A 27,554-nucleotide genomic window follows, 5' to 3' on the forward strand; every position below is an offset into this window, starting at 1 on the left:
TTATCTTTCTTTTTACTCTTTCTACTCTCTCTTCTCATCTCTCCCTTTCCTCTCCCTGTGATCTCACCCTCTCTCACCCCTTGTATCCTTTCTCTCTCCCTCAACACTTTGTATTTTGCCTTTCTCTCGCTCTCTGTCTATTCTCCATCTCTTTCCCTCTCCCTCTCTATACAGCAAGCCTTCAATGCCACCGCAGTGGTCAGACACATGAGAAAGCTGGGGCTGGGTGACGTCAAGGCACGATTACAAAAGAAAGAGGAGGAGAACAGCAGGTCGGAGGAGAGCAACAGCCAAGAAGGCTCTTCAGATAGTTAGCTGTATCATCACCATGGCAACCCATTCGCAAGCCCTCCAAACCCCTCCAGAGCACCCCCATCATAGCCTTCCTCTAGCTCTCTCCACTTTGGAATTATCAAAAAAAAACCTCTCTGCATGCAGCCCGATCAAGACTCTTCAAGAGCGGTGGTGTCCCGTCCTGGTTAAAACGTGAACTGAGATCGTGCAAAGCTGAAAAGCCGTCCTTCTGTTGCATCTAGACCTGACGAGATCCGCCTTCCAAAATATCTGCCCAAATTAGCTTGTCTGCAATCATCCTCCAACCTTGAACCAGCGAGCATTTAACTATTTTGATCATCTAAGAAGGGAGAAGGGGATGCAGGAATTGGGATATATACTCATCATGATGCAGTTCATGCTCCTCTTTCCAAGAGTTTTCCAAAAATATATCATAACCTTTTCAATTTAGCTCTTATATTTCAACAACAAATATTTCCTGTTGGTGAATGATAATGCTTAACTGCACGGGAATGATACGCAAATTTGAAAAAAGGCAAGAGTACTCCATGTCTGTCTCTCCATTCAAACATCCTCTGTTGTACATGGCAATTAAAGCAATCTTGTGTTGCTTGTCAGAAATCAACAACTGTTCCCAATTAAGGAATGACCAATCTAAGCTCGCAGCAAGTGCATACTCTGAGGAATAGTATTGAAACATGTGTGAAGGAATAAGAAGATATTCCAAATGACACAAACACAATTTCTGAAAATATAATTCTACTTTAATAGCAGAAATATATGTTCACAGTTCACACTGTAAAGAACCAGCAACAAATTAGTGCAATTGTATAATGGAAAGAAATTGATGGTTTAAAAGGAAGGATTTGGAATGATTAAGATGAAATTGGCTATGTGTACTCTTATCTCTCTCCCTTCTCAATTAATTTTCTACATGAACACGTCTTTAGTTGTATTGAATGTATGTTCTTGTTTCTTTTTAGTCCTGTTACAGTTGTTTCTGGATTCTATGTACATCTTCTTGTAAATATTTTGTTGAATAGAAGTTTTTGGAATGGACTTTTCAAGCTTTGAATGAGGAATCTTAGAAAGTTTGGGAAGTGAAGGTCCTTTTTCTATATCACACTTGTCGCTTTTACATGTATTGGACTATTCAGTAGTCATATATTAGGCTTTCAATGATTTTGCATTGCATACTTTAGCATGTTAGAGGTTTTTTTTCATGAATTATCTTTTTGATTTCTAATTATTATTGTTTGGTCTATTCATTCCAGTCAACCATTTGAAGAAAAAGTATCAGGATTTTACCTGATATTTCTTTCTTTGTGTGTGCTGTTTGTAGTAGCAGCGAAGAGAACAAAGTGAAGTTTTTCTCTTTTTCTATCTATCTCTATCTTACTCATTTTAATGGGTATCTTTATTTAGACTAAATAGCCCTTGCATTTTCTCATCACATTATCTTGTTCTTCTTTATGCTTTGTAGCTTAACCAGAGATATGTGCAAAATGAGTGCCTTGCGGCGAGTGTTCTTGTAATTGTAATTCAATTTTAAGTGTCAGTATTACAGAATAAGTGAAGAGGAAATCAATTATTTTGGATTGTTTTTTGAATTACTTTTCTGTTTCCTCTATGTGAAATGAGAAATCAGAAGAAACAACACTTTGACTTAATTTTGTAGATACTATTACATGTAAAAAAAAAAAATCTGTTTTACATGAAGTTTAATTGACAGATGAAAATCTGGATACTCTATATATGCATTTGGTTTTGTAAATTTTGGTGATCAAAAGGTCTTGTTTATGTCAAAAGTATATATATGTTGGAAGTATATCAAAGTCTATGGTCATATTGTACAAGTCTATGAACGGATTTATTTGTGTAGAGAGTTGGTATGAAGTTTTGATGATATTTGAGAAATCTTTATGACAATTGATTATTTAAGTGTAATTCTATTGAATAGCCGTACTGTACAGTTTTTCTTTTTCGTAATTAAACAGTCTTGAATATTGTGCAGAATTGTGTGCTATCTAAAAAAAAAATCAGTACCAACTTGTTTAACCTAAAATTACGTGAAAGTAAAATGATTATTAGAAAGTAAACTGTATATTCATTCACAAGAGGACAATTTCATAATGTTTCATTGGATGCACAGAGTTGAAGCCATGTGGATGAGGAAAGCCGTTTTGTATAATAGTAGGACAGACTGCCTCTTTTATCGGGCAACTTTGTGATTTTTATGAAAAAAGAGAAGATTTTACTGCTTTCTTCCACAGGTGTCTTGTCATTTTCCAGTCATTTTTCTCCCCAAAGCAATTTTTTGAGTGTTTCCGTCTCTTTTTTAAAGGCCAGTTTATATACTGAAAGAAAAAATAGTTGTGTTGAAGATAGTGTCAACCGTTTGAATAGATCATTAATTCCCAACTGAATGATAAAATGACAGAAATCTAGTAAAAAAAGAACAAAAAATGTACATTTTTTAAAACAATTAAACAAATTCTGAATGGTAATGTCTTGTAAGGCTTGCAGACACACTTCAAATGTGGTGCAAGAAAGGCATACACCTTTGTGATGAATTCTTGAAGGTTATAGTCTGTGCAATCAATTTTTGTTTTACAACTTAATTATGGTGCATTTTTTTTTTTAAACAGTGGAGGTATGTATGAAGATAAAAATCAGACAAAAAGGGGATATTTAAGGTTATAACAAAATTTACAGTGTCTTCAGCATATGCATCGAGCATTCAAGAATAATGACAGTCTGTCAACACATTAAACTGTGAAATCACATTTTGTTCTCTCAAATAAGATTAATTATTTATGTTTAGAATGTACATATGGCTACCTAGTGCGAGGGTTAAGTATAGTTCGTGCCTATCGAAAGGGCATTTGCTAGGGAATTAATAATGGGCACTATCACCTGTCTACCGGGCAATTTTTATAATTTTCTTCTCCATGTATCTGGCATTGGTTGACACTATCTTCAACAGAGAAAGCTCATAGACTGCCGTAGAGTTTTCCAGAAGGGCACATCTGGTATTAGATAGATATGTAGAGAATTCCAGAACTATACTGTAGACTAAAATTCCTGAAACTTCCACTTCAGAACATGTGATACATATTCATTAGTACACTGGGGTTCCACTAAGGCAGTCCCCCCCCCCCCCCCCCACACACACACACAATTGAGAGAGAAAAAATGACATCATATCTCTGAAGCAGTTAACATGACATTGAGATTGAAATAAAAATGTTGAAAGATTGGAAAAAATTGTAAACAAGATCTTACAAAATGTAATTTTCAATCCCATTGATTCATATTCATATTCATATATTCATACTCATAGAGTCAAGGATAATGCAAACATAAGGAAGGGAAGGAACTGAAGGAACTGAAAGCGAAACTCCCGCCCCTAATTATCAAAACGAACATCCCCAACCTAAATCTCAAAATCAAAAGAATAGATAACAACTTTTAATTCCTTGACTTAGGTGTATATTGTAGTATAGAACATAGCAACTTTTTCCCATTCATTGTAAGCATATAGGCTAATGCTATAATTCAAGAATGCTAGCACAATTTGAGAATCTGATTCGAGGGAGAGCCATAGTTCCTTCTTGGTTTTGAGTAAAGGAACAATGCTTTTTAAATTAATGAACAGTATTTTGACGTATTCATGTTTCGACAATGAATTTTGATGATGTATGTTTTATTATTTCTGCAAACACTTCCTCATTTTGTAAATATGTATAAACAACTTATGAAGGGCCTTTTTGCAGTAATGTTTAATGGTGACTTCTGTTAGTGTACTATCAGTAATTTAAAGGGCCCTTTTTGCCAATTCAAGTTATGTCTTTTTTGTTAATTTTAATGATCACTTAATTGACTGTATTTGATAGAAATACCATTTTAAAGAGAAAAATCACAATTATCTCATGCTATCTTTGAAAAAATTATTAATTTCTCTCTATTGTTCACTTCCCTATGTCTCACCTTAGAAATGAACAATACTAGATGCAAAATATTCAGTGTTGATATTAGAGGAATTGTATAGCCCTTTGCAGCATTTTAAACGTACCACATTTAGTTTGCCGATTAATGTGATTCCGTTTTGTGTACTGTCAAAGCTAATCAAAGTACAGGTAGAGTTCAAATGTTTCACAGCTCTCTGATATACACTCGGCCCCCAAAAAAGGTGGAAGCTATTTATAGTTCAGATTTTCAAATAGATTATAAACTTATCTTTCATGTATCAGAATAAATCTAAATTAATCCTCTTAGATTGAAATCATACCATTCACGCATGACTGAGCATTGCTATTTAACTCTAAGTGAGTCTCTGGAAGAAAATTGCAAAACTTGGGCGTCTGGCCATTCAAACATTGATGAGCATTTCCATCTTGCAGAGTCAAATTGAAATAATAAAAGAAGAAAGCATCAGTCCTGAGACTACACTTGGTATCCATAGCTCAATCCTCATTTCTTATCGTTCTATGTTTCAATTTTTCTTTGTGTCCATTATTAACGTTTGATTTTGGTAAAAACACACAATTCTCATAAATGTCAGTCCAAGATATCTCCAGCTTTAAGCCTCACTAATAGTAAACTACAGGTTAATTCATCAGTCTATACGGATGTTGCATTTGTATAATAATGACAGAATGGTTTATCAATTCCTGCGGTCTCCTGAGAAATATTTGTGATCTGTGATGCTAATGTCTGATGCACTTCAAACCAACCATACTTTTTTCATTGATGTGGAAATTGATTTACTCAAGAGGGAATCCATATTCCTTAAGGTCCGTTCATCTGTCTATTGATATGCATGGTCACCGATGCAATGATAATTGAGCTTAGATCTCTCAAATCCATATTAACTTATGAGACAATTAAACGAAACATAAACTGGGGGAGGGAGGGGGAGGGAGGGGGGGGGGGGGAAGGGGAGGCTTCAGTCTGCTGGTCATTTGCCAATCCATCAAAAGACCCAAATTCCTGGTATATGAAAACATTAATTCTATTTGACAAAACCATGAGCAACAGTCCCATTGTGAACTAATGAATGCTATTTGACTCTCACAAAATAAAGATCAATAGCTCAACTGCACATAATAAATTCAAAAAATCTTTTGTTTAAAGTCAAAGCTTGTTGCGTACTCTGTAAAGCATAATTTCTCTAACAAACGGTCTACGTTCTAAATGTCTGTTACATTGTTCAGTGTCCAGATCATCCATGCACCTCACTAGCATGTTGTCGTGTCACCTACAGAGGGCCAGAAGGGCGTTATTCACTTAACATCGGTTCAACGACCTTTTGGCTCTCATCTGATAATTTGATGCAATCTTTGTCTCTTTATGTTTCTTCTTCCTTCAAAAATGGATTTTATTTGCCAAGTGATTACGTTTGTGAACTAATGAATTTCATTGACTGTAACTAGAGTATGATAGGTATTTTGAAGCTTTGAAGCTATAAATGTGCGGGTATCATGTGTGAGATTAATTTATATGTATATTTATTATTCTTATTAGTTTTTTTATTTCTAATGATAGTGAAGATTTTTCACGGGTAAGTTAGGTTTGTTTTTATGATGATTTTTGACTATTTGGATATATTTGTTTAAAACTTTAATTAAATGTAATTCCTGCTCTCAATTACAATCAATTCAACAAAATGGGAACAGTAATTGTTTATGATAAAAGAAAACCATTACATCTTAAATTGAAGTGGACAAGTGTGATTCATATTATGGACACGACACACAACAAAATACTCAAATTATTTCAGTTGTGTCCACTCTTTTGTATTTTGTAGTCTGTTAAATTTATCAAAATCAATTTTCTTTACACATGAACTGCTCCTGCAATTACAATTACATGTAACTTTAGTGTTTGTCATTTTGTTAATTTTGCCATGGGAAGATTTTTTTTTCCCTCCTGATTATTGAAGTTCAATATTGATAATTTGAAGTACTGGATGTCAGTACTTATTGTATCTTAAGTTATTGCTTGATTTTCACTGCATTTTCTTTTTCTTTGTGATTGGTTCACAAGCGAGTACATATTGTATATGTAAAGTGATCAAAAATTACATCAAAAATGATTATTGACACCTGTTGAGTCTTGTGTTTTATTTCCAATTGTGAGTGTAAAGTTCTAGCAAAGTGTGATGTTGTCCAAATACAAAAGAGGCAAGTGTTGTAATAGTATGCTATAAAACAGAGTCAAAAGGAAAAAAAAAATTCTTGACAATTTTTGTACAGGAATAATACAAACTTCTTTTTTTTAAAACTTTATACTTGATGTAAGAAATGACTGTCTGCAATGTTCCTGGCAAAACAAATATTTTCAATTTTTGTTCATGATAATGGTAGTTGTTCCTGTTCTCCCTGTTTTACAGCACATTTCAAAGCACATTTCAAATGCAACATCCACATCTACCGAGAGACAGGAGAGTGTCCATTCTTACGACGGTTGTAAGACACTTGCTCCTGTGACAATTGCTTACACTAATCCTTTGACGGAATGAAGCCTAAAGCAATTGTGGGGTCACCCTTTTGGCAATGGCTATCTACAGACTTTTAAGAAATGTCATTATTCACCCCCTCATCTCTTATACTATCTCTTGTTCATTTCATCTCTATATCCTTATCCAGGCTTCATACATCTCTCTCTCTCTCCACTCCCCCCCCCCCCCCCCCCCCCCCACTCCCTCTTCTCTTTATCATCCCATTTCTCCTAAACTCTTTATCTCTATTTCCTTTCCTACCTGCTCCCTAGGAGGAAAATAGAGAGCTTGGGGAGGGGGAGGGAAAGGGTAAGAAGAAGCAAGAGGACCATGTAGGAAGAGTGAGTGAAAGAGACAAAGAGCAAGGAATTGGATATGAAGGGGATGGAAAAGGAAATGGGGAATAGAAGAGAAAGAGGGGGAAGAGAGAGAGAGCAAGGGGAGTGGGAGAGAGAGCAAGGGGAGTGGGGGAGTGGGTGAGAGAGTGAGAGAGAGAAGGGGGGAAATGACAATATATCTTCACCAAACATTTCATCCTAGACTTATCCACAAACTGAAGTAATCAGCTAAAAGTTCCCCTTCTTTTAAAGCTCATTTCTGATTTCTGGATATACATCTCAAGGTAGAACACAATTGGCAGTAAAGCAAGAGTGAAGACCCATCAGGAATTTGATATTTCAATCCTAGACTCGGTAAACCAAGGCCAAGAGCTTAAAGCCGTGTCTTCTTACTATGATCTTGTCTCACTGTATCATTTGCAAGAGACGGTGTCTTATTCAGTGGAGATTTCATGAATCAACTTTTTTGGTTGGAGACACTGTCATTCAAAACTGAGGAGGAAAAACCAGACACATGTACAGCAAGGGCAATTTAAAGTTGTAAACTCTTTTTAATTTATAATACACGCATGGTGTACATTTCTGCACATCATGATAATCTTAGCCGTCCACTGATTTCATACAATACCGTTGAATATCCAAAATGGCATAGCTCAAGCATCCTTAATTCATACACATAAAATCCACTTAAAATCAGGAGCATTTGACTGCAAAAATTTGGATGTGTGGTGAACATAGTCATGTCACCTTGGGTACATGACCAAAAGGGACTGACATTGTCAATTTTGTAGGTAAATACATGCCTTAATATTATAATTTGATTTCAAATTATTCCTGTATGAATAAACAAGAAGACATCATACTGGAATGCCCAAAATACATTGTTTTTCTGCCTGATGATCAGATACACAAGATTTTCTGATGGTGCAGCCCTGAGTAATAATTCTCATAAACATCACTTCCAAAAGGGTGTACTTCATATGCATCCCATCAACTCACACAACCATTCTGATAATCCAAGTTCTACAAGATGACCCTTTCTCAAAACAATTTGGGTAAATAATATATTGCAGTTCTAGTAACGAGAACCATGCAACATTTAAACTCCAATATTTTCTGATGGGCATCTTATGTGATGAAATGTCTTTTCTTTCCCTGATATGCTCCCGTTCATTACCATCTACATTTGAAATGAGGTAAACAAATAGATTAGAGCATTCTAAAGCAATCGCTGACCATGGATTAGATGTGCCAATACAGAAGGCGAGGGGACTCGTAGAAATATGTTGTGGAAGGATTTGTGTAAGAAATAACTGACAGAAGAGGACTGTTAAAGAGGGTTCAAGTCATTTTAAAGAACATATTCATGGAATAACGTTGACAGAAGGCCTCCTCTTTTACTTTTAAAACATCTTCATGCTCTTTTCTTAGTTATACAGCTAATATGGTGATATCAAATTACAGGAAAACTCTTCCACCTTGGCATCATGCAATGTGCGGACTTGAAAAGTCAGAAGATCATGTGCATCACATATTGTCTGCAAGTCAAAATTACAAAGGAAAATGGGACAGACAGTTACAGGTTTTTTCACCCACCCCCTTGATTTATTCCAGTCTAACCTACTTAGCAACAACCTCAATAGAAAGACGACAAGTCTACGAGACCACTATCGTGATTACTTTGAGTGGCCATTACACAGGTATAACTCGAACACTGGATTTCTTTGTATCATACATGCAGCAGTTAAGGACACCCCTAACCCTCCCTCCTCTCCACCACATCACCAATGCTACAATTCACAAATAAACACACTCTATGATTAATCTATGCTGTACGGAGAGGCTCTGGGTCCTCCTCGGGTAGAACCAGTTTGCTGGGGTCAATGAAGTTGGGGTCGATGACCAGTGCTCCTGCTGCTCTCCTCTCGTCCAAGACAACCAGTGCTTCTTTTCTCGCCCATTCCCTTCCAGTCCTGGGGTAGGGAGGGGGGAGGGGGTATAGAGAAAAGGACAAGATGTAAGTGGTGAGATTATGAGATATAAAGATGAAGTGGAGCAAAAACAGGAAATAAATGTTAAAATGGTACTGTTCAACTGATTTCTAATCCAAAATTTACAAGTAAATGTTTTAAAATATATTTCAGTACTTGTTGGTGGAAATTACTGTACGTCTTAGGAACTTTTTAAAAATTTGTGTAAATTTCATGCATGGGTTGTACTTACGGATCGGGTAAGTAGTGCACAAAAGCAGGACCAAATACCATGACGATGGAGATGGTTGTAAAAAAGATCACTCTGTACGCATACGTGTCCCAGTAGGGGTCATCATGAAATCCATGTGTTACGTATGTCTAAAAAGAAGAATAAATAAAATAACAAAGATTAAGGATTAAGTAAAAGAAACAAGAACGCCCGTACCTATGTACATGGATATATCATATAAAACATGTCACAATATTATATCAACAGGGATAAAGGTTTGTTTCCATTAATCTGTAAACAGAACCATCAAAGGATACTCGTATACATATTTGTTTTGTTTTAGACATTATTTGCTGGTGTTGTTTTAATTCGGACAAGAAATGTTCTTCTATATATGACATTCACAGTAATATATCAGCAAGACTGCAACATATTGCATTTAAAATCTAAAATTGCATGCACACTGAACGACTTCACAGCTTAGCCGAGGGGAATTTTTCACATGGCACTGATGGAAGGCTTTATTTACATATAAAAAGCTAACACCACATCTTCATGGAGCCTTGCATCTCTGCACCAACATATTAATCACATCAGAAAATCTTTTAAAATCTAAATTCCCTATACTCTCCATCATAATTTTCTCATACTTATACACTTTCTCACAGGATTCACGGCAAACCGCTGCACAATACAACTACAAGTGCATACTGACGGTGGGTTTAAGTAAACGACCGTACTGAACCACTGATCAATTCATAATGTGAATTACTTACATGGATTTAATCATTAATGAGGATCAGAGATTACAGTCGCAATCTTCACGCGGGCGCCGGCCCGAAACCCACCATCGGTATGAACTTGTACTACGGGTAGTTGTATTGTGCAGCGGTTTTCCATGAAAACCTGTGAGAACTGAGAAAGAGTGTTCTAATATCTTTGTTTTTAGGAAAAATAGAGTAAAGGAGGGAGCTTTCGGACACATAAGACAAAATCCTATTTTAGGACTCTTTACTTCCTATTACTTATCATTTCTTGTTCAAATCATGAAGCAAATACTATTATTATTTAAACGAAAAAAAGAATCCCAGAAAAAAAATCATGAATTGCAATGACAATATTCATTTTCATGTGCACTGTTTCGGAGGTAGTTTTCGGCCTAGCGAGGCAGTTTTCAGCCGCATGAATGTACGTAGTCACTAGTCAGTAGGGAGCACGCGGTGCGTTTGCCCGCTGATGCTAGAGCACGGGCTCGCTGTGGTACAAAAAGTAAGACGCGTGCGGCCAGAGCACTTAATCCCCCGCATGGCCGAAAACTACACCTGCTGGTACGGTGATCAGCAATTGGAATCTAAACTATACAGAGATACAGCGCTATAGTATCCGACCTATACTAGGATAATATACATGCGGTGAGAAACTTTTGAGCTTACGATGCTCAAAACTGAAAAATACTTGAAATACAGCTCATTGTATGGGACCCATATTCCATACAGACAAGCGTAAGATATATTCAATTTTTCAGATTAGGGTAGCGGGACCGCCGATTACATCGCTAAAATATGGTTCTCCAGTGACTCTGCCACATTATTGTATGTGTGTGATACAAGTATGTGATATGCTGTGGATTTTTACCATGCCTCAAACGGACCGGACGAAAACTCCCTCCATTAGCCTACTCTAGACTACTCCAAAAAGATAAGGAAATTGACACTTTCAAAAACTCAGGTAAGAAAGATTAGTCTAAGACTTTTAATCATGACTGTAGATCTAAGTGTAATGTTATTTGAACAATTGTGGAAGATTTATATGGTTTTGGTGTGTCAGTGTCATAGTAAGGTATCACCACTCTGGATTTGCGGGTCGAAAATATGGTCACAATTGCAGTTGACTTGTGAACATCGAACAAGCGCCCTTTTTTTTTTACATGCAAATGAATGTCAACTGCCTGCAACAAAATTTGGGCATATTCACTGAGCTCTGACCGAGACCGAGTCTTTGTTATAAAATACATAAATGGGAAGCGTAGATCTATTACACTTTACCTCACAATAATAATTTTTAAAAAACGGCCGCGAATTTGCCGCGTCATATTTAAACGAGTGAATATTTGTTTGGTTTAAGTCACACTAGATCTAGATCTAGATCTATACACTGTTTTTACGTTACACATTTTTAAATATGTGGGACAAGGAAAACCTACGGGATCTGATGCATCGGAGTCCGATTCGAGACGGGTGCCTTCTTTGATGATCTCTTCTACCCTCGCAGGGTCGATTTCTGTCTGTTTTCCGATTACAAATTCTGACTGTTCAACTTTTTTCGTAGTAGAACTGTAAACTCGGCAAGGAATTGACCTCAAATTTGGACGGACAAGGGATGAACTTCCCGTTAAAACTTTACTTCCAATTCTCCACACTCTGCTCAGAGACGCCATTTTGAGACGAATGTTTTTCGATAGCACACCGATAACTCAGGGTATCGAAAGAGGGTTCCTCTTCTCTTCTCTTATCTTCTCTGCTCTTTCTTACTTTCTTTCCTTCTTTTCATCTCTCTCTCACTATCTTTCCGACATGCCTTTACTCTTCCTTCTTATTCATTCATTCTTTCTTTCTTCTTTTTAACCGGGGTGGGGGGGGGGGGGGGGGGGGGGTACTCACATTACGGGGGGGGGGGGGGGGGGGGGGGGGGGGGGGGGGGGGGGGGGGGTGCCGCTCTAATGGGTCAATTTTTCACACAAATCCTAAACTTGGGTCCTACTACTACCATTAAAAATGGGTCCGTTTTTTTCTTCTCCAAGTCACACCCGAAAATTGTGAAAAATGTGCCTTACTTCGAGAAAAATCCCCAAATATGACCGTGGGTAAGGGGTTCGAGGCTTCAGCGGCACACCCCCGTCCAAACCCAAATCTGAGTACCCCCCCCCCCCCCCCCCCCCCCCTCTTCCCGGCTGAGAATCTCGTTATATCTATTTAGGCGCAGATCCAGATTTTCTTAGGGGAGGGGGCCAAACTTTTTTTTTTTTTGCTCCGGAAAATTTGAAAATTCGCCCAGTGGGGGTTGGGGGGGGGTTGGGGGTAGTGAGCACTTTTGGGGGGGGGGGCCTTCGAAAATTTAATAATGTGCACCCCCCCCCCCCCCCCCTTGGGCGCCAGGGGGGAGCCCATCCCCCCCCCCCCAAAGGTAAAAATTACGTGTTTTTACACGTTTTTTTTCCAGGGGTTCCGTCTCGCGAATTTTTTTTTTCCCAAACAGGTTTACCTATGAGAGTAAAATCCTGCCTCCTGATTGGTTCAGAGGTATACGCGTCATGAATATTCACGAGCTGAGTTCACAGCACTGTGGCTGAGCTGCAGTACCTAGTATATGTATTACGCATGCGCGTGGACTTCAGTTTTGCTGGCCATTTAGGTGTACAAAATGTATGTGAGCTAGCTGTGGTGCGTGCGAGGGGATTTTTATTGGGGGAAGGGGGGGGGGGGGGGTCTGTTTGTGAACATTTCTGGTTATTCTGGTGCTTGGTTTATATAGTTTTACACTGCGGATTTTTCTTCTCAAAGAGTTCACTTACAGTACACACACTAATATTCCAATTTCACACATAGGCTATACATACAAACACTATCTTTCTCTCTCTCTCTCTCTCTTTCTCTCTCTCGCTCTCTCTCTCTCTCTCGCTCTCTCTTTCTCTATAAACACACACCCACCCACCCTCATGTATTCCAAACACATAAGCAACAAATGCACACACTAGCTGTCAAGAATACACAATAGACACACACAAGGGGTATGAATTATCTTATCAGGATGGTCGACATGAGATGGTTGGATGTGGTTCAAAGCCACTGTGTTGCTCTGAGCATGATATCTTGACAAACATTTAATATTATCACCCGTAACTGAAACCAACACACAATTAATATCACGGTATTAGTCTCTTTTTTGTTCCACCAAGCTAATTTTTGCACCTTGCACAAATGCACTTCTCAACACGAAATATTTCACTAAATTTGTTTTGTTATTTTCACTCAAAATTAATTCAGCCATGCTCACTTTTAATCACTTCACTTATATCTTATTTAACATTGAATACAATGCAGTTGCATGGGTTGTTCTTTTATTTTGTTAACTCGGCAGAGGCCACGGTCATGTTCAAGCATTTACGCTTACGACATATGTGGTCTCCTGCTTTTTCCATTGTATGAAACTTTTATTTTAACTAGAAACAAATGTTGTCAAACTTACATGTTATTCATTATATTTATTTGTATGTTTCTTTGTATTGATATGAAAAAGTGGAAATAAAACAAAACAAACAAACATATCAGTGGTTCTGGTTCCTTTGTGACAGATGAACCTGGCCAAAGAAAACAAAGGACATAAAGTAATATATACAGGCTCTACACATGTCAAAGACAAGCTTTTATTATTAATATGCATACCAAGTGCACATTACACTGATTCATCTCTTATTTAAACATGAATATCTGACTAAGTCCTTTTCAATCTTTATATCTTCAAACTTCTTTTCTCAAGATTATCTAACTTAAATCAGAATCAAAACAATATTTAAAGGACATCCATTTCATTGCATTAATTTGAGCTTTCAACAATAAATACAAACAGCAGGTTCATAACCTTTGACCTACTTTCATGAATTTAAACTTGATATGACATGCACAGGATATGATTTTACATTTTCTGTTATTAAGATACAATCCCCACACACATTTATTTCACTGCCTCTGTCAACTAAATTTGAGACTCCATATATATTGCATGCATGTGTCACTGCTTTTGAGACTAATTCAGAATACATAATAACATAACCTACTGACACTATATACTGACAATTTCAAAGCATTAAAATAAAAAATAAATCCCAATTTTAATTAAAACCTGAACTCTCACTATTTATTCTCAGATTCGAAATTAGACATGAACACTCTATGTGCAAGAATTTAGCATGACCTTTCACATAAAAAAAGTAGTATGAACTTTTACCCAAATTATTTTCAAGATTTTGTTCTATTAATAATCTTTCTTTGTCAATACATTGAACATTCTAATTACAAGTATGTATTACACTTACTGAAATCTATGACAAATGTCACCATTTTCTTAAATGAACAAAAGTTATCTTGAATGAACTAAAATCTAAATTAGCCAATTAAATCATCAGTCATTAAAATGACTATATGCGTGAGATAATATCTTACTTGCAAATTCACTCATGCCTCCATTTATTTCCTTCAAAAGTTATAATGTGCCTTCATTCTACCCTACAAGACTATTTTGTGTCTCATATAAGTTCTTAACAATTTTCATAGCATTATGCCTATAACTTGATTAACTCACTTCGAATCTAACTTGGTACAATTTACTTGACAGAAATTGTTTATATGCCTGTGATTGAAGTATTTTTGTGCTCACAAATCAAATTTGGGAAATATTAAAGGAGAATGAAACCCTGGGGAAAATCCACTTTAATGAAAAGAGAGGATAGAGATAAGCAATTTTTAAAAGTTCCATCAAAATTGGTTACAAAATGAGAAAGTTATGAAAGTTTGAAAAGCCTCAATTTACTTTCTTTGGCGATCCTCAAATTGGCAATGTTGCTTCAAAGTGGCAGGTTTAGTAGTACAATGCTCCATATGTTTTGTACACAAAATTCATATTTTCCCAATTATCTCTGAAGGTGCAGCTTGTCTCCTTAGCTCAAGATATATATCATGGGAAAATGTATTTGATAACATACATGTATGTTGAGTTCACAAAAAGACAAGCAGCATCTTCAGAGATAATGGAGAAAATATGAATTTTGTGTACAAAACATATTGAGAATTGTACAACTAAAGTGCGGTTCGCAAAACTTTTCAAACTTTCATAACTTTCTCATTTCGTAACCGATTTTGATGGAACTTTTTTTTTAATTGCCTCTCTCTATCTTCTCTGTTCGTTAAAATAGATATTTCCCCAGGGTTTCATTCTCCTTTAACTCTTACAGTGCCAAGGGGTTTTGCTTGTTCCCAAATTCTACCAAATCATGTACAGTGCTTGCTTTTCGAACGCCTGTAAATCTCCAACATTAATTTCTATACAGATATGCTGTACACAAAAGTTCTACAAACATTTATTACCCTTTCAAATGATACAAAATAATTCCATTAATTCAATGTCATGCATGAAAATTATTTTGAAATAGAAATGAGCTTAATCTCTCTTGACCTTTCAATTTTCATTTCTCATTTATTTGCTATTGTTTTATGCTAAAAGAATGGATCCTTTCCCAATATCTGCAGTTTTCTAAAAACAAAACAAATCCAATGGTAGCATAATTATAGTGACTTATAAATATTTAAAATACTATATGTATCCTCTAGACTATGTCATATATCATATGTCATATACATGTATGTCAGACCATGTATCCATCTTTCTAAGTGGAGTAATGTTCAATTAAAAATGTAAAGTCTCTTAGCACGGAAAGAATTAAAGTTTGAAAGTTTGAATAAAATCAGACAATCTGTTCAAGAGTTATCATCAAATTTTCAAGGGTTCAGTAAATCCCTATTATTGGGATACCTGGTTTAACTAGCTTGGCAGCATCTGTGATGCTATTGTGGACAAGTCTCCATTCATTTTGTGCATCATTTTTTTTAAATTGATTTATATTAAATTCTAAGCCAGGAATCAACATAATTTTTCCAAAAATGCTTGCAGAATCAATCTAGCCATGTCATACTCAAACCGATTGAATTAAAAGAATCTATATTTTTCTTGAAAATGAAGAAAATGTTAAATTCTGTGTAAAAAATGAATGGAGAGTTGTCCACAATGACATTACAGATGCTGGCAAAGTTGCCAATTCAAGGATCCCCGTAATAAGGATTTACTTAAACTCTTGAACAGATTGCCCGCTTTCGCTCAAACTTTCACTGTCTAACTCTTCTTGTTCTTCTTTATTCACTGAAAGCACACTGATGTCTGGGTTTCAATTAAAGAGAAGGTTGAGTTCTGGGAAGAGGTGAAAAATAATTTGTGAGCATTACTCATTCTTATTATGCAAGTGTGCAGAACATCATTTAAGACATGTTCCCTGAAAAGCATGGCTCTTCAAATGCCTTCATATTCTAAATATGCATGTAACATCGTAAAAATCTGGGGGGGGGGGGGCTTTTTACGCCACATGTTCGTGTAGTCCCATATACATCTTTCTGTGCAAGTGTTTATAACTTTACCAAGACTTGGCCAAATTTCTTATCATTTTGATGATTCCAGAACCTTGCAATACACACAAATTCTTATATGCTAGATGATCAACCTTTTCTGGTTGGTTCCACACCGTTTCTTTCACAATGCAATCGCATGACCAGAACTCAACTTCATCTTTTACTGTCTAGCTGACTATACATGTAACTAACTACCACTTTGAAGATTTATTTTGACCAATCCCTTCATTGTTTGTTACACACTGACTGAGAGAATGGGGTGCTTTCCTTGGTTTCTATTTTGGAATCAACTGGGAACTGTCCACTGTCTTTCGCTTCTTCAATTCTCTTAGCTTTCGGCCAGTGTGAAGGCATCTGCGGCCCCCAAGAACAGTCTTACGTCGACTAACAGCAGCTGGCTGAACTTTGATGGCCACTCCCTTCCTTCGAGCCTGTTTCTTTTTCTTTGAAGAGGTCATATCCAGAGAAGCACCAGTGTATTTACCGAAGGTCTTCAGGGCACCAACAAGGGCAGAATTTGTTTTCAAGGAGTTGAACTGTTGAACATAGGATTCAACAGGCTCACTGAGTTCTTCCGGATCGCGCTTGAGCTTTGCAATTAGTTGACTGGCACAGTCATTGATAGCAGCTTCCAAAGAGGCTAATTTATCATTGCAGGGTGGTTCACCTCCATCAACATTTGACTGCAATGGACCACTGCCCCTCATATCAAACTTATTCTGCAGCATCCTCTGAACATTCAAAGATTCCACAGCCACATTGGAGCTGGACGGAGCTGCAACTGAAGCAACAGAAGGGCACTCGGATTCAACTACATTATCATCATCACTCAGACTACCCATCTGGTCTGGTACCTGTACCCCAGGATCCTCTTCTAGTGGCAAGCCTGCAATTGGTAGGGATGTGAACCATCCTGGTCTCACATTCTTCTGACCAGTTGCCAGAAATAGCATGTGTTCCCGCAAGTGAGGGTCTCTGAGGGGCAAGAAATTCAGCGAGGTCTCGTTGAAATGTCGCACAACGGCATACTGGTGCTTGCAGGGAGCGCCATTCATTCCTGTAGTGCATGTGCACACTCCAATTTCTGTATCCACGTTGTATTTTGTTTCCTCCTTCGTCTCACTCTTCACCTCGTAACAATGGGCACCAATCTTGGTGATGCTGGTGGCTGGAATCGATGACCCACCAGGGAGGTACTTTCTTGAAACTGTCACATCAACACGCCCATTAGCCAAGTCAGTGAGTCTACGCTCGTAGTAACTGGAGACACGTGTCACAAGAAAGTCAAACAGCTGAACAACATTGTACGCTCTCACTCGCTCAAAGATTTGATCCTTGAGAATTCTCATTGCCGCCTCGGCATAGTTGTTGGTGTTGTTACCCCGAGTGGGTAAGTCTTGACGATAGCACACAGCCCATGCTTGACGGCGACTATACAGTTTCTCAACATGTGCTAGGAAGTTTGGATAGAGGCGAGCAACGTCACTACCCTGGAGCTCTTCATATGCTTCCTCAAGAGTATTCTCAGACATTGAGAATGTCATCTTTTTGACAGCAAAAAGCAGCTGTGGTCTATGCTCCTTCCTGATCTGATTCTTTCCTTCCCACAGGAATCTCCACACCGCCTGCAGCAAGTGGAAAACACAAAGAATTAACGTAGCGTCTGGAAAAACTGCTGCCAGGCTCTGCCTTTCTGCCTCGCTATCATCAGACAAAAAAACACGAGGGCCAAGTGTACCACGGCCAAAAAAGGCATCTTTTGGTATGATGTCCAAGTACAGTTTCAATGCCAGGGTAATGCAGTCCCTAGACTCAGAGGTCACAATCAGGCATCCCACGGGCAAACCACCAGCAGCACTGTGGGTCAAGAGCATAAATACCCTGCAGTCATATCGATCCATACCCCCCGTAGCATCGATAAAGACAAGTTCTCTGCTGTATTCATGCTTCTGACTGCAACGTTTCATGAGCGGAGAACATAGAGCGATGGCAATCTTGTTGTTGACCTGATCGATCTTGGCACAGACTTCACCCACCTCACTGTTGTACCCTGCAATGGCAGCTTCAAGGTCACTCAACATTTTCTCGCCACTTGCAGCACCATATGCCTTGTCAAAGATCTTCCGGTACAACCTGGAATACAAAAATATAAAAATGGATAAATGGTGACTATAACATGGTAAATGTTTTAGAATACTAATTTACATCTTCCTACTACAAGATGTTATTCAGACATACGCATGACTGAGAGGATCGACCAAGAGAATTTTTCAATGATAGGCAACAGAATGCATACAATGAGGATTTATTTGAAAATACACATTAATTCCAAATTTCTTCAGTTATGTTTAATGAATCTTAAATGGGCAATGCCATGAAATTTTCTACATAGATTCAATTTTTAAAGTTATATTTTGATTCCTTAACTCCCCAATTGATATGTTAAATTAAAAAATTTGACCATTGACCTGTGAATGATGAGATCAAACTTATTCAACAATGCCAAAAGATCTTGTCTGCATATGTTACAGAGAACACATATTAATTGATGCTACATGTATTTGAGGTTCTCTGCATTTCAGGATGTTCTTCCTGGTTCTCGCAATTGGACTTTCAAAAGCCTCTGCAACCAAAATGCAAGTTGCAAGCATACAACTCATATTTGCTATTCAAATATCCAAACATGTTTCATGGATTTTTGAACAATTATTCTTTCAACCTGCTCAGCTCCGTCCCTAAAAAACCTCCAGATCTCATGCCTTCAGTGACATCAACTGTCAATCATTAGTGAGCTATCAATCAACGGTGTTATGTAATAGCTTTGCCAGAGCTATTCAACTGTTTACAGTACAACATAGGAGTTGCTATGTCAGACATGTATCACCAGTGTAAGAGTCAGGTTTGAACAATTCCTAGCACACTCTTAAACAGAGTAGAGACAGCACAGCAGACATTTTGCATGGATATATCTATTAACTGCTTGTAACCAGCTAGTCTCAAATGAGTCTCTGCATAGTTTTGTTGTCCAAAATCGAGGGTATCTTGATGGATTTCCATTAAAACTAGATGGATTCTTGACTGCGCGCAGTCAAAATTTATGCCTCCGCCATTGCCAGATCAGAAATATATTACACGCCTAACTTCTTAAATTTTCAAATATTGACCTGTGTGACCTTTGACCTTGTGACCCCCAAATCTTATCAGATGCACAGTCACTCCCATACATGCATGAGCCAAGTTTGAAGATGATCCCTTAAATGGTTCTTTAGTTATCGCGAGAACGAGATATTTTCAGGTATATAATGACCTCTGTGATCTTTGACCTTATCACCCCAAAAACTAATCAGATCATCGTCAATCCTATATGTATACTTGGACCAAGTTTTAAGTTGATAAAGTCAAACGGTTCTTTAGTTATCGCAAGAACGAAAATGGGATGGATGGCGGATGGACGACCCGATAAAACAATCCCTCCGGCAACCATTTACGATGGGTGGGGGCATAAAAAATGACATCTTTTTTTTTTTTGGGGGGGGGGCAAGACTATAATATGAATTCTCACCTGTGACAGAATTGTGTGTCTGGACAGTTTGCACGGTCAGCAGCTTCATACACATAATCTTGGTCATACTGTAGTTGCAGATCCAGTTTGTGTGTGTTCAAAGCTGATGCAGGTGAATGGCCTTTAGAGAACAAGTCTTTGAATTTCTCAATCGTCTCCTTGCTGACATCTCTGTGCTTCAGTGTATCGGCACTATCATTCATGTGGTTATGGGTGTGAGAGATCTTGACAACAGTTTGATAGGCTGGCAAGTGAAGATCCTTACTTTTGGCTCTGAAATTGACAATGAAAGATATAAAATAAAATATAATCTTGAAGAACGAATGTAACCAATAACTTTTAACCCCTGGCATTTTTATTCAATACAAACTGAACCAAACAATTGAATACTGGAATACAGGAAGGGCCCAACTCCACCATTTGGGGCATATTGTTTTAACCCAAAGAGGTACACAGCTTTCATAAGGTCTATTAGATTAATCTGCTTTTGCTCCTCAAATTGGCAACAATCGTTAATTTTGTTTATTTTCATATTTTGAAAAAATTAAATATGGATATAACATGAGATCAACATGAACGATTATAGCAAATTTTTAACGAAAAGTTGCCAATTTGTATTTTTAAATAGTGATTTTGTTGTTTTCATCATGTTGCCAACTTATATTTTTGAAACTTACCTGCTTAGTTTCCCAGGAATCTTTTTAACAGTCACAGCTAGCTTCGCTGGACAATTCGTGTTCTTTGACGACATTTTCTGACTTGCTGTTTCAGACCGAGGTAGAGTCTTGTGTTGGCAACGGTAAAAAACCTTGAACAGATTCACCCATCCATTTTTTAGCTTTGTTGCTCCAACACGGAATGTCACTTTGGTGAGCTGTTGGTATTTTTCTAGCCACAGTTTAGCATCATCTTCATTGGAAATGTCAATTCTGAATTCTGCCTCATATTTGCCATCCGCAACCTCTTGATAATTGCAAATGTGGTAGGCATAGTCAGGTGGAAGGGATTCCTGTAATTTAAGAAAGAAGACATGTTTAATTGTTTTGTATGAAGAGTCATGGTTGACTAAAGTTGTGCTTCACAGATGAAGTTGGCGAGAATAAAATGAATTGTGGTTTGTATCCACTTGGTCTACTAGCAGATCGATTCTCACATTGTCTAAAACCAGTTAATCTCTTGCCAATCAATCACTGAATTAAACACCAATCATACAAATCACTGCCAAACTCACAAATCCTCTCTCCTATTAAGTCTCTAACTTATCATGCCAACAGAACTCTAAATCAATACCTCTTACACAGTGTTAGTCCAGTCCAGCTCTGTATGAGTTTTATTATATGAGGCTGTACATGTGCTTCATGCAGATTATATTCAAATGAAAAATACGTTATCAACCAATACCAAAATAGGATTTATGAATAAAAATGAATATTCATAAGAAAAAGGAGAAGAGAACCATTGATAAATAAGAAGTTGAAATATGTAAATGAGAAGAGAACATACCACCTGTTCTAGCTTTATGAGTTAGTATGCATGTGGTGGAGATGAATGGACGAAATGAATATGCAAATGATGTGAAATGAATGAGAAGAGAACCATTGATAAGTAATAAGTGGAAATATGTAAATGAGAAGAGAACATACACCTGTTCTAGCTTTATGAGTTGGTATGCATGTGGTGGAGATGAATGGATGAAATGAATATGCAAATGATGTGAAATTAATATGTATGGGAAGAGACTAGAGAAACAAATAGTAACTATAGCATAACAAGCCCTAACTGGAGATTAGACAAAATGGTAAATGGGCTTAGTGGCAATTATACCAAGCAAATGGTTAGTAGATGAAATAGGATTAGACCATGTGGGGTGATGAAACCAGACGAAAATCTGGTGGGTGCAGACCAAGTGGCAATTTACCTGATGTTGGTAAAGCTAGCACCTACATGTATGTACATGAGCCTATACTGTGCCCCCCCCCCCCATATGTTTCAATGTTTATGACAAATCAAATGGCAATTCTACTTTCATGGGCCTCCGACTCTGAGGCATTGACCTAACGTTAGGTGTAGCGGGAAACAGGCTGCATGGAATATTTTGGCACAGTGCCCACCCCCCCCCCCCCATTTTTTCAAGCACCCGAAAAGTGCCCCTTTTAACTTTGTAAGAAGTACCCCTTTTTACATACGAATAGTGCCTCTTGTACATTGACAAATGCCCCTATTAATTTGTGAAAGTGCCTCTTCCCCTTTTCAACTCTGATAAGTGCCCCTTTTATTTGGACACGTGCCCCTTTTCCTTCAACAAGTTCCTTTTTCCTTTGCAATAAGTGTCCATTTTCCATTCTCCTCAATGCCCTTTTTTCTTGGTGCCCCCCCCCCCTACTTTGGAAGTCGCTCGGCCGCCCCTGTCTGTTCCCTTTTCCACCGCAGATTATGAACATATCCTGATAGTTAGGCCTAATATTAACGAAACAGTGACAAGCTGAGGTGACCGTGTCATGACGAAAAGCTCTCGTTCGTCATATATTAAAACTATACCCCACACTTTAACACAGCAGTCAATGTAATCTGATGGGCTACCCCATTTTTGTTTCTCTCGTTAAAGTAAAAGTCCACTCCAAAAATAACTTACTTTCAATAGAAGCAGAAAAATTAGACAAACCAATCAAAAAAAATTGAGCAAAATCTTATAAATAATAAGAAAGTTATAAATTTTGAAAAAGTATGTAAAAGTATGGAACTATGATAATCACTACACAAGTTGCCAATTTGGTTATCAGGTTGTGACGTCATGTCCTCACTATCTTTCAATTGCTCTATGTGGTTTAATCCCATTTATTTCCCTTTTTATTCCCCAAAACTTGATTTCCCCATGCCTTTGCCCAGGTTATGATTTGTATCATATTGCGTGAATAACATTTCACAAAATCTTTTATGAACTTTGAGTTTGAAGAATTTATACTATTTTCTGAATATTGTATATTCATAATTATTGATTTTTATATAAATAGTTTATCAAAATTCACATTTTTCATAATTTAACTGGAAAAAATTACTAGATATTAGTGCATCCACACAAAAACATATTACTTTTAATCTAACTTGGATGCTGGTGTGAAGAAGTAAGATTCTTAAGGAGAAAATAGGAAATTTATATCATCAATATAAAGAAAATAATAAGTGGATAGTGAGGACATGACGTCACAGACTCATGAGTGAGTTGCCAATTTGTCTAGTGATTTTCAAAGTTTGTAATGCCATTAAAAATTCATAACTTTCTTATTAGTTATCCGATTTTGCTCAGACTTTTTTGATTGGTTAATTAGTCTGATTTTTCTGCTTCTATTGAAAGTAAGTTAATTTTGGAGTGGACTTGGGCTTTAAAACTTTGAGAGAGCTTCTGGTGGGGTGCCTCTACCATATGGACCTACTAGACTACTACTACTTGTGATAGTAGTAGGTCCATGCTCTACCCCATTTCGTTTCTTTCGTTAAAAACTTGGACAGAGCCTTGAGGCTCTTGAGTGGGAGATTAAGATAATATTAATGGATTGCAGCTGGACTCTTCATCATCTTATGTAATACTAGTGTAAACAAACTCTTACTGGGGCTCTGCTAGCCTTTAAACAAGGCCACTTGTCTGATAGACGCCGAGCGACTAAAACGAGACTAATCGCGAAAACCCAAGTGAACGCGAGAGCGAGGAGCCCATCCTAGTGGCCTTTATCAATCTGATTTGGATTTCTTATGTTAACCCTTGTTTCCGACTGGAATTCGCTCCAGAAAATAGAGCGTCCAATCAGCGAACGTATCCTCGCACGACGTCAGCATATATAGTATCCATCACACACACACACACACACACACACACACAGTAAACTCTACGTAGTGCGAACATGGACCTACATGCTATGAACTATTACGTACGTGCTAAGACCACTGACCTCTACATGGAACGAATCAAGAACGAAGCCAACTGGGAGATCGCCGTTCTGATTGGTCAATAAATCCAAAGTAGGCGTATTGGCATGTTAATATGTATCTATGAATAATTCATGCGCAGCAGTGAAACCCACTTTTCAAAAGGCCTCGTGACGTTCCGTCACTCGGTCGCGCGTTCACTCCGGGTATCTAGACTCATCTCAGCCGCTTAGAGTCACGAGGCCTTGTCAAAAGGCTAGGGCTCTGCCTGAAAGGAAATGAGAAGTAGGAAATAAGTATTTTACTTGTTTTAAGATATTTTCATGTCCAAAAGTCACTAATAAGTTAGATGAAGACCAAAATGAAAGTTCGAACGAAGCAAAATGACCCATAATTGGCGATATAGGGTCTACTGTAACAACAATTTTAACTCTGGCAGCAACCCCTGCATGTGTCTCTTTCTCCCTTCTCCCTTCCTTTAGTATCATGCTTATCTCTCTCTCTCTCTCTCTCACTATCACCTCATCAAGGTCTCGGTGGGGGTGGATTACAGCGCTAGTGTTTACTTCGGCCATGTTCGGGCTTATCACAATCTCAGCTCTAGTGCCTAAAAATCTACTGGTGAAAGTCAAATGGAGGTTTCACAACGAGTTTTCGTCATGTAACATTACTATCTCATACTCATACATACACACAACAATTAACCCTAGACAATCAAGTACTGTAGTAGATCTAGATCTAGGCTAGTTACCTAAATCTAGGCCTATACGGTAGGTACTAGTAGCCTAGATCTACTTCAGTAGTACGGTATTACTAGCCTAGATCTAGACCGAATTTTCCGTCTCTTTCGTTCGTTAGCCTCTTATTGGGGTAGGGTCGGCTCTCTCTTTAGAGACGGAAGCCGTTTATACACATGTCCTTGCTAACGCCACGGCCAGTTCTGGTCGTAGCGTTTTGCCCCCAAAATCCCCCAAAATGTCATTTTACCTCGAGCATGTTATATTGTAAATTAGGCCTAGGCTATAATAAATCAGTTCCACTTACCAACTTGACTGAAATAATCAGTTTAATAGTCCCTTTTTAGGAAATTATGGGTCAAAATCGAAATCCATTTTGAAAATCTTTTTCAACATGGATTCCGATTTTGACCCATAATTTCCTAAAAAGGGACTATTAAACTGATTATTTCAGTCAAGTTGGTAAGTGGAACTGATTTATTATAGCCTAGGCCTAATTTACAATATAACATGCTCGAGGTAAAATGACATTTTGGGGGATTTTGGGGGCAAAACGCTACGACCAGAACTGGCCGTGGCGTTAGCAAGGACATGTGTATAAACGGCTTCCGTCTCTAAAGAGAGAGCCGACCCTACCCCAATAAGAGGCTAACGAATGAAAGAGACGGAAAATTCGGTCTAGCCTAGATCTAGCTCTAACAGTAGACTAGATCTAGGCTAGATCTAACGTTACTACTAGGCCTAAACAATTTTAACCAAACTGCTGCACCATAATTCATAGACTAAATTCGCCTATGGCGGTATGGGATGGGCCGATTTACAATTTCACAATAATATTGTGGTACTTACATAAAGACTTGTATGGTTCTTGCAGAAGAAATCGGTATTCTCTTCTTTAGAGCGACCAAAATTGCAGAGAGTTGTACTTGTAGACTCCGCCATAATACTAATACCGGTACAATAGCTCATGTAAAAGTTATAACTTAGAGCCAATCACTGCGCATGCATATATCCATGCATGCAGTGTATAGCCTACGTACTATAGCTGCGCTGCATCAACGAACTCAAACTTTCGATGAGCTGAGCTGCTGCATGAGCAGCTTCGCCTTGTGTCACGCGCATGCGTAATACTACTAGTATCTTTCAGCTCAGTCATGAATATTCATGATGCGTATACCTCTAAACCAATCAGGAGGCAGGATTTTACTCTCATAGGTAAACCTGTTTGGGAAAAAAAAATTCGCAGCCGGGCCCCCCGCCCCCAACCCCCCCCCCCCCCCCCCCCCCTGGATCCGCCACTGCATCTATTACCATTTCCAAATGGACCAATACAAATTAATCTGAATCTGAATCTGAATCTGAATTATGATGATTATCAGTGCAATATTCTGCATTGAGAACAAAAATAGAGGGTCATTTACACATGCACCTTGTTCAATAGTGATATGAATTTACCAGTGCAATATTTTGCAATAACGGGAAACGGGGGACATAATAATTATGCCAATCTTTATCATAATTATGACGATGCTATTGTGCAATATTCTGCAATGAGAAAAAAGAGGGGCATTTACAAATCGTTTATAAATAATAATGACGACCAGTGCCATTATTCTGCGAAAAGGAAAAGAAAAGGGGATATGAGAAGTTTGCATACTCATGTTTTTGTTAATTTTCCCTCTTCTTTTTTCTTCTTTCTCAAGTTCAAAATGGTGCGTATATGGAACGTTTTCATCTCCCTGTTCCAATCTAATTAGTTTGTGAAAAAGATTTTTTGGAAATCTATTCGGAATAACTTATTTGGACTAAGTGTTTTGGAATATAGCTGTTTTGGACTGACTGTTTTGGAATAACCGTTTGAACTAATCGTTTTGAAATGATTATTTGACATGGACTTGTTTGGGACTAATAGTTTTGGATTTATTCTTTTGGATCAAATATTATTTTGATCGACCTTTGTTAAAACGTTTTGGACCAATCATGCTTCATGAATATTTGTGGACTACTTTTAGAAACTAAATATTGCAGAGGTATATACATTGATTAGGTTGTACTGAACTTCAAAATCTGTATATTTTCATGGTCTTTTTTTTTTTGATAAATGAAATAAATCCATAAACATACCCTGGAAATTTGTTTGATGTTTTATTATTTTTAGGTTACCGAGTTTTTTTTAAATAGCATTGGTTGATGTTTTTTCTTCTTTTTAACCCTTTCAAGGAGCTTTATATCACATGAATTATCTACAACATTCACAATTATACACATATACACTGCGTTGACGTTGGTTGATATCTCATATATCAATCTTGAATTTATTTTGAAGTAGTTAAAAGAGAGTTAGAGTAAAAGGGACTATATTTAAGAAAAGGAGTGCTTGAAACGAATGTTATGAAAGGTGAAAAAGAGAATGTCATGTTCGTATTTGAGCTAATTATTGCAGTCTGTGAAACATTATTAATGCTATAAAAAGTGAGGGAGAGAAAGGAAAGGAAGAGGGGAGAGAGAGTTAGAGAGAGAGAGAGAGAGAGAGAGAGAGGGGGGGTGGGAGGGGTAAAGTATACGGAAAGGAAACGCAACGGTAAAGATCATCATACAACCCCATTGAGCTTCCTCCCCCCTCCCCCAATCATGGCAATTGCAGTTTCTTCGATTATTAGGCATTCCATCAAACAAACTTCGTCTCGCATAAACATTGTGATCTTATGCATTTCAATAAAAATGAATTCGGGATAATTATGTAATATGAGATTAATATTTACAAAA

The 27,554-nt window shown here is 37.6% G+C and overlaps 3 protein-coding genes across 3 annotated transcripts in view; 1 reads left to right on the forward strand and 2 right to left on the reverse strand.

The window, feature by feature from the left end:
• LOC115929968 (calcium/calmodulin-dependent protein kinase type 1D-like) overlaps window positions 1–6,398 on the forward strand; it is a gene marked incomplete at its 5' end in the record, with an annotated part of 54,665 nt that extends 48,267 nt beyond the window's left edge. The window contains 1 exon segment of the mRNA XM_031000175.1: window positions 175–6,398. Within this exon segment, the coding sequence (XP_030856035.1) occupies window positions 175–315 (141 nt within the window).
• A 2,391-nt stretch (window positions 6,399–8,789) lies between these two features.
• LOC115917920 (NADH dehydrogenase [ubiquinone] 1 beta subcomplex subunit 11, mitochondrial-like) lies at window positions 8,790–11,790 on the reverse strand. Its single transcript, XM_030972712.1, has 3 exons — window positions 11,540–11,790; window positions 9,358–9,485; window positions 8,790–9,107 (listed from the first exon to the last, which is right to left on the reverse strand). The coding sequence occupies exons 1-3, from the start codon at window positions 11,771–11,773 to the stop codon at window positions 8,960–8,962; spliced, it is 510 nt and encodes a 169-aa protein (XP_030828572.1). The 5' UTR covers window positions 11,774–11,790; the 3' UTR covers window positions 8,790–8,959.
• Window positions 11,791–16,830: 5,040 nt separating this feature from the next.
• LOC115919226 lies at window positions 16,831–25,732 on the reverse strand. The gene is made up of 4 exons (XM_030972491.1): window positions 25,638–25,732; window positions 20,808–21,139; window positions 20,131–20,403; window positions 16,831–18,701 (listed from the first exon to the last, which is right to left on the reverse strand). Exons 1-4 carry the CDS (start codon window positions 25,728–25,730, stop codon window positions 16,844–16,846), a joined length of 2,556 nt encoding a protein of 851 aa, XP_030828351.1. The 5' UTR covers window positions 25,731–25,732; the 3' UTR covers window positions 16,831–16,843.
• Between the last annotated feature and the right edge of the window lie 1,822 nt (window positions 25,733–27,554).

The sequence above is a fragment of the Strongylocentrotus purpuratus genome, unplaced genomic scaffold (assembly GCF_000002235.5).
Source record: "Strongylocentrotus purpuratus isolate Spur 01 unplaced genomic scaffold, Spur_5.0 spur5_scaffold_6, whole genome shotgun sequence".
NCBI lineage: Eukaryota > Metazoa > Echinodermata > Echinoidea > Camarodonta > Strongylocentrotidae > Strongylocentrotus > Strongylocentrotus purpuratus.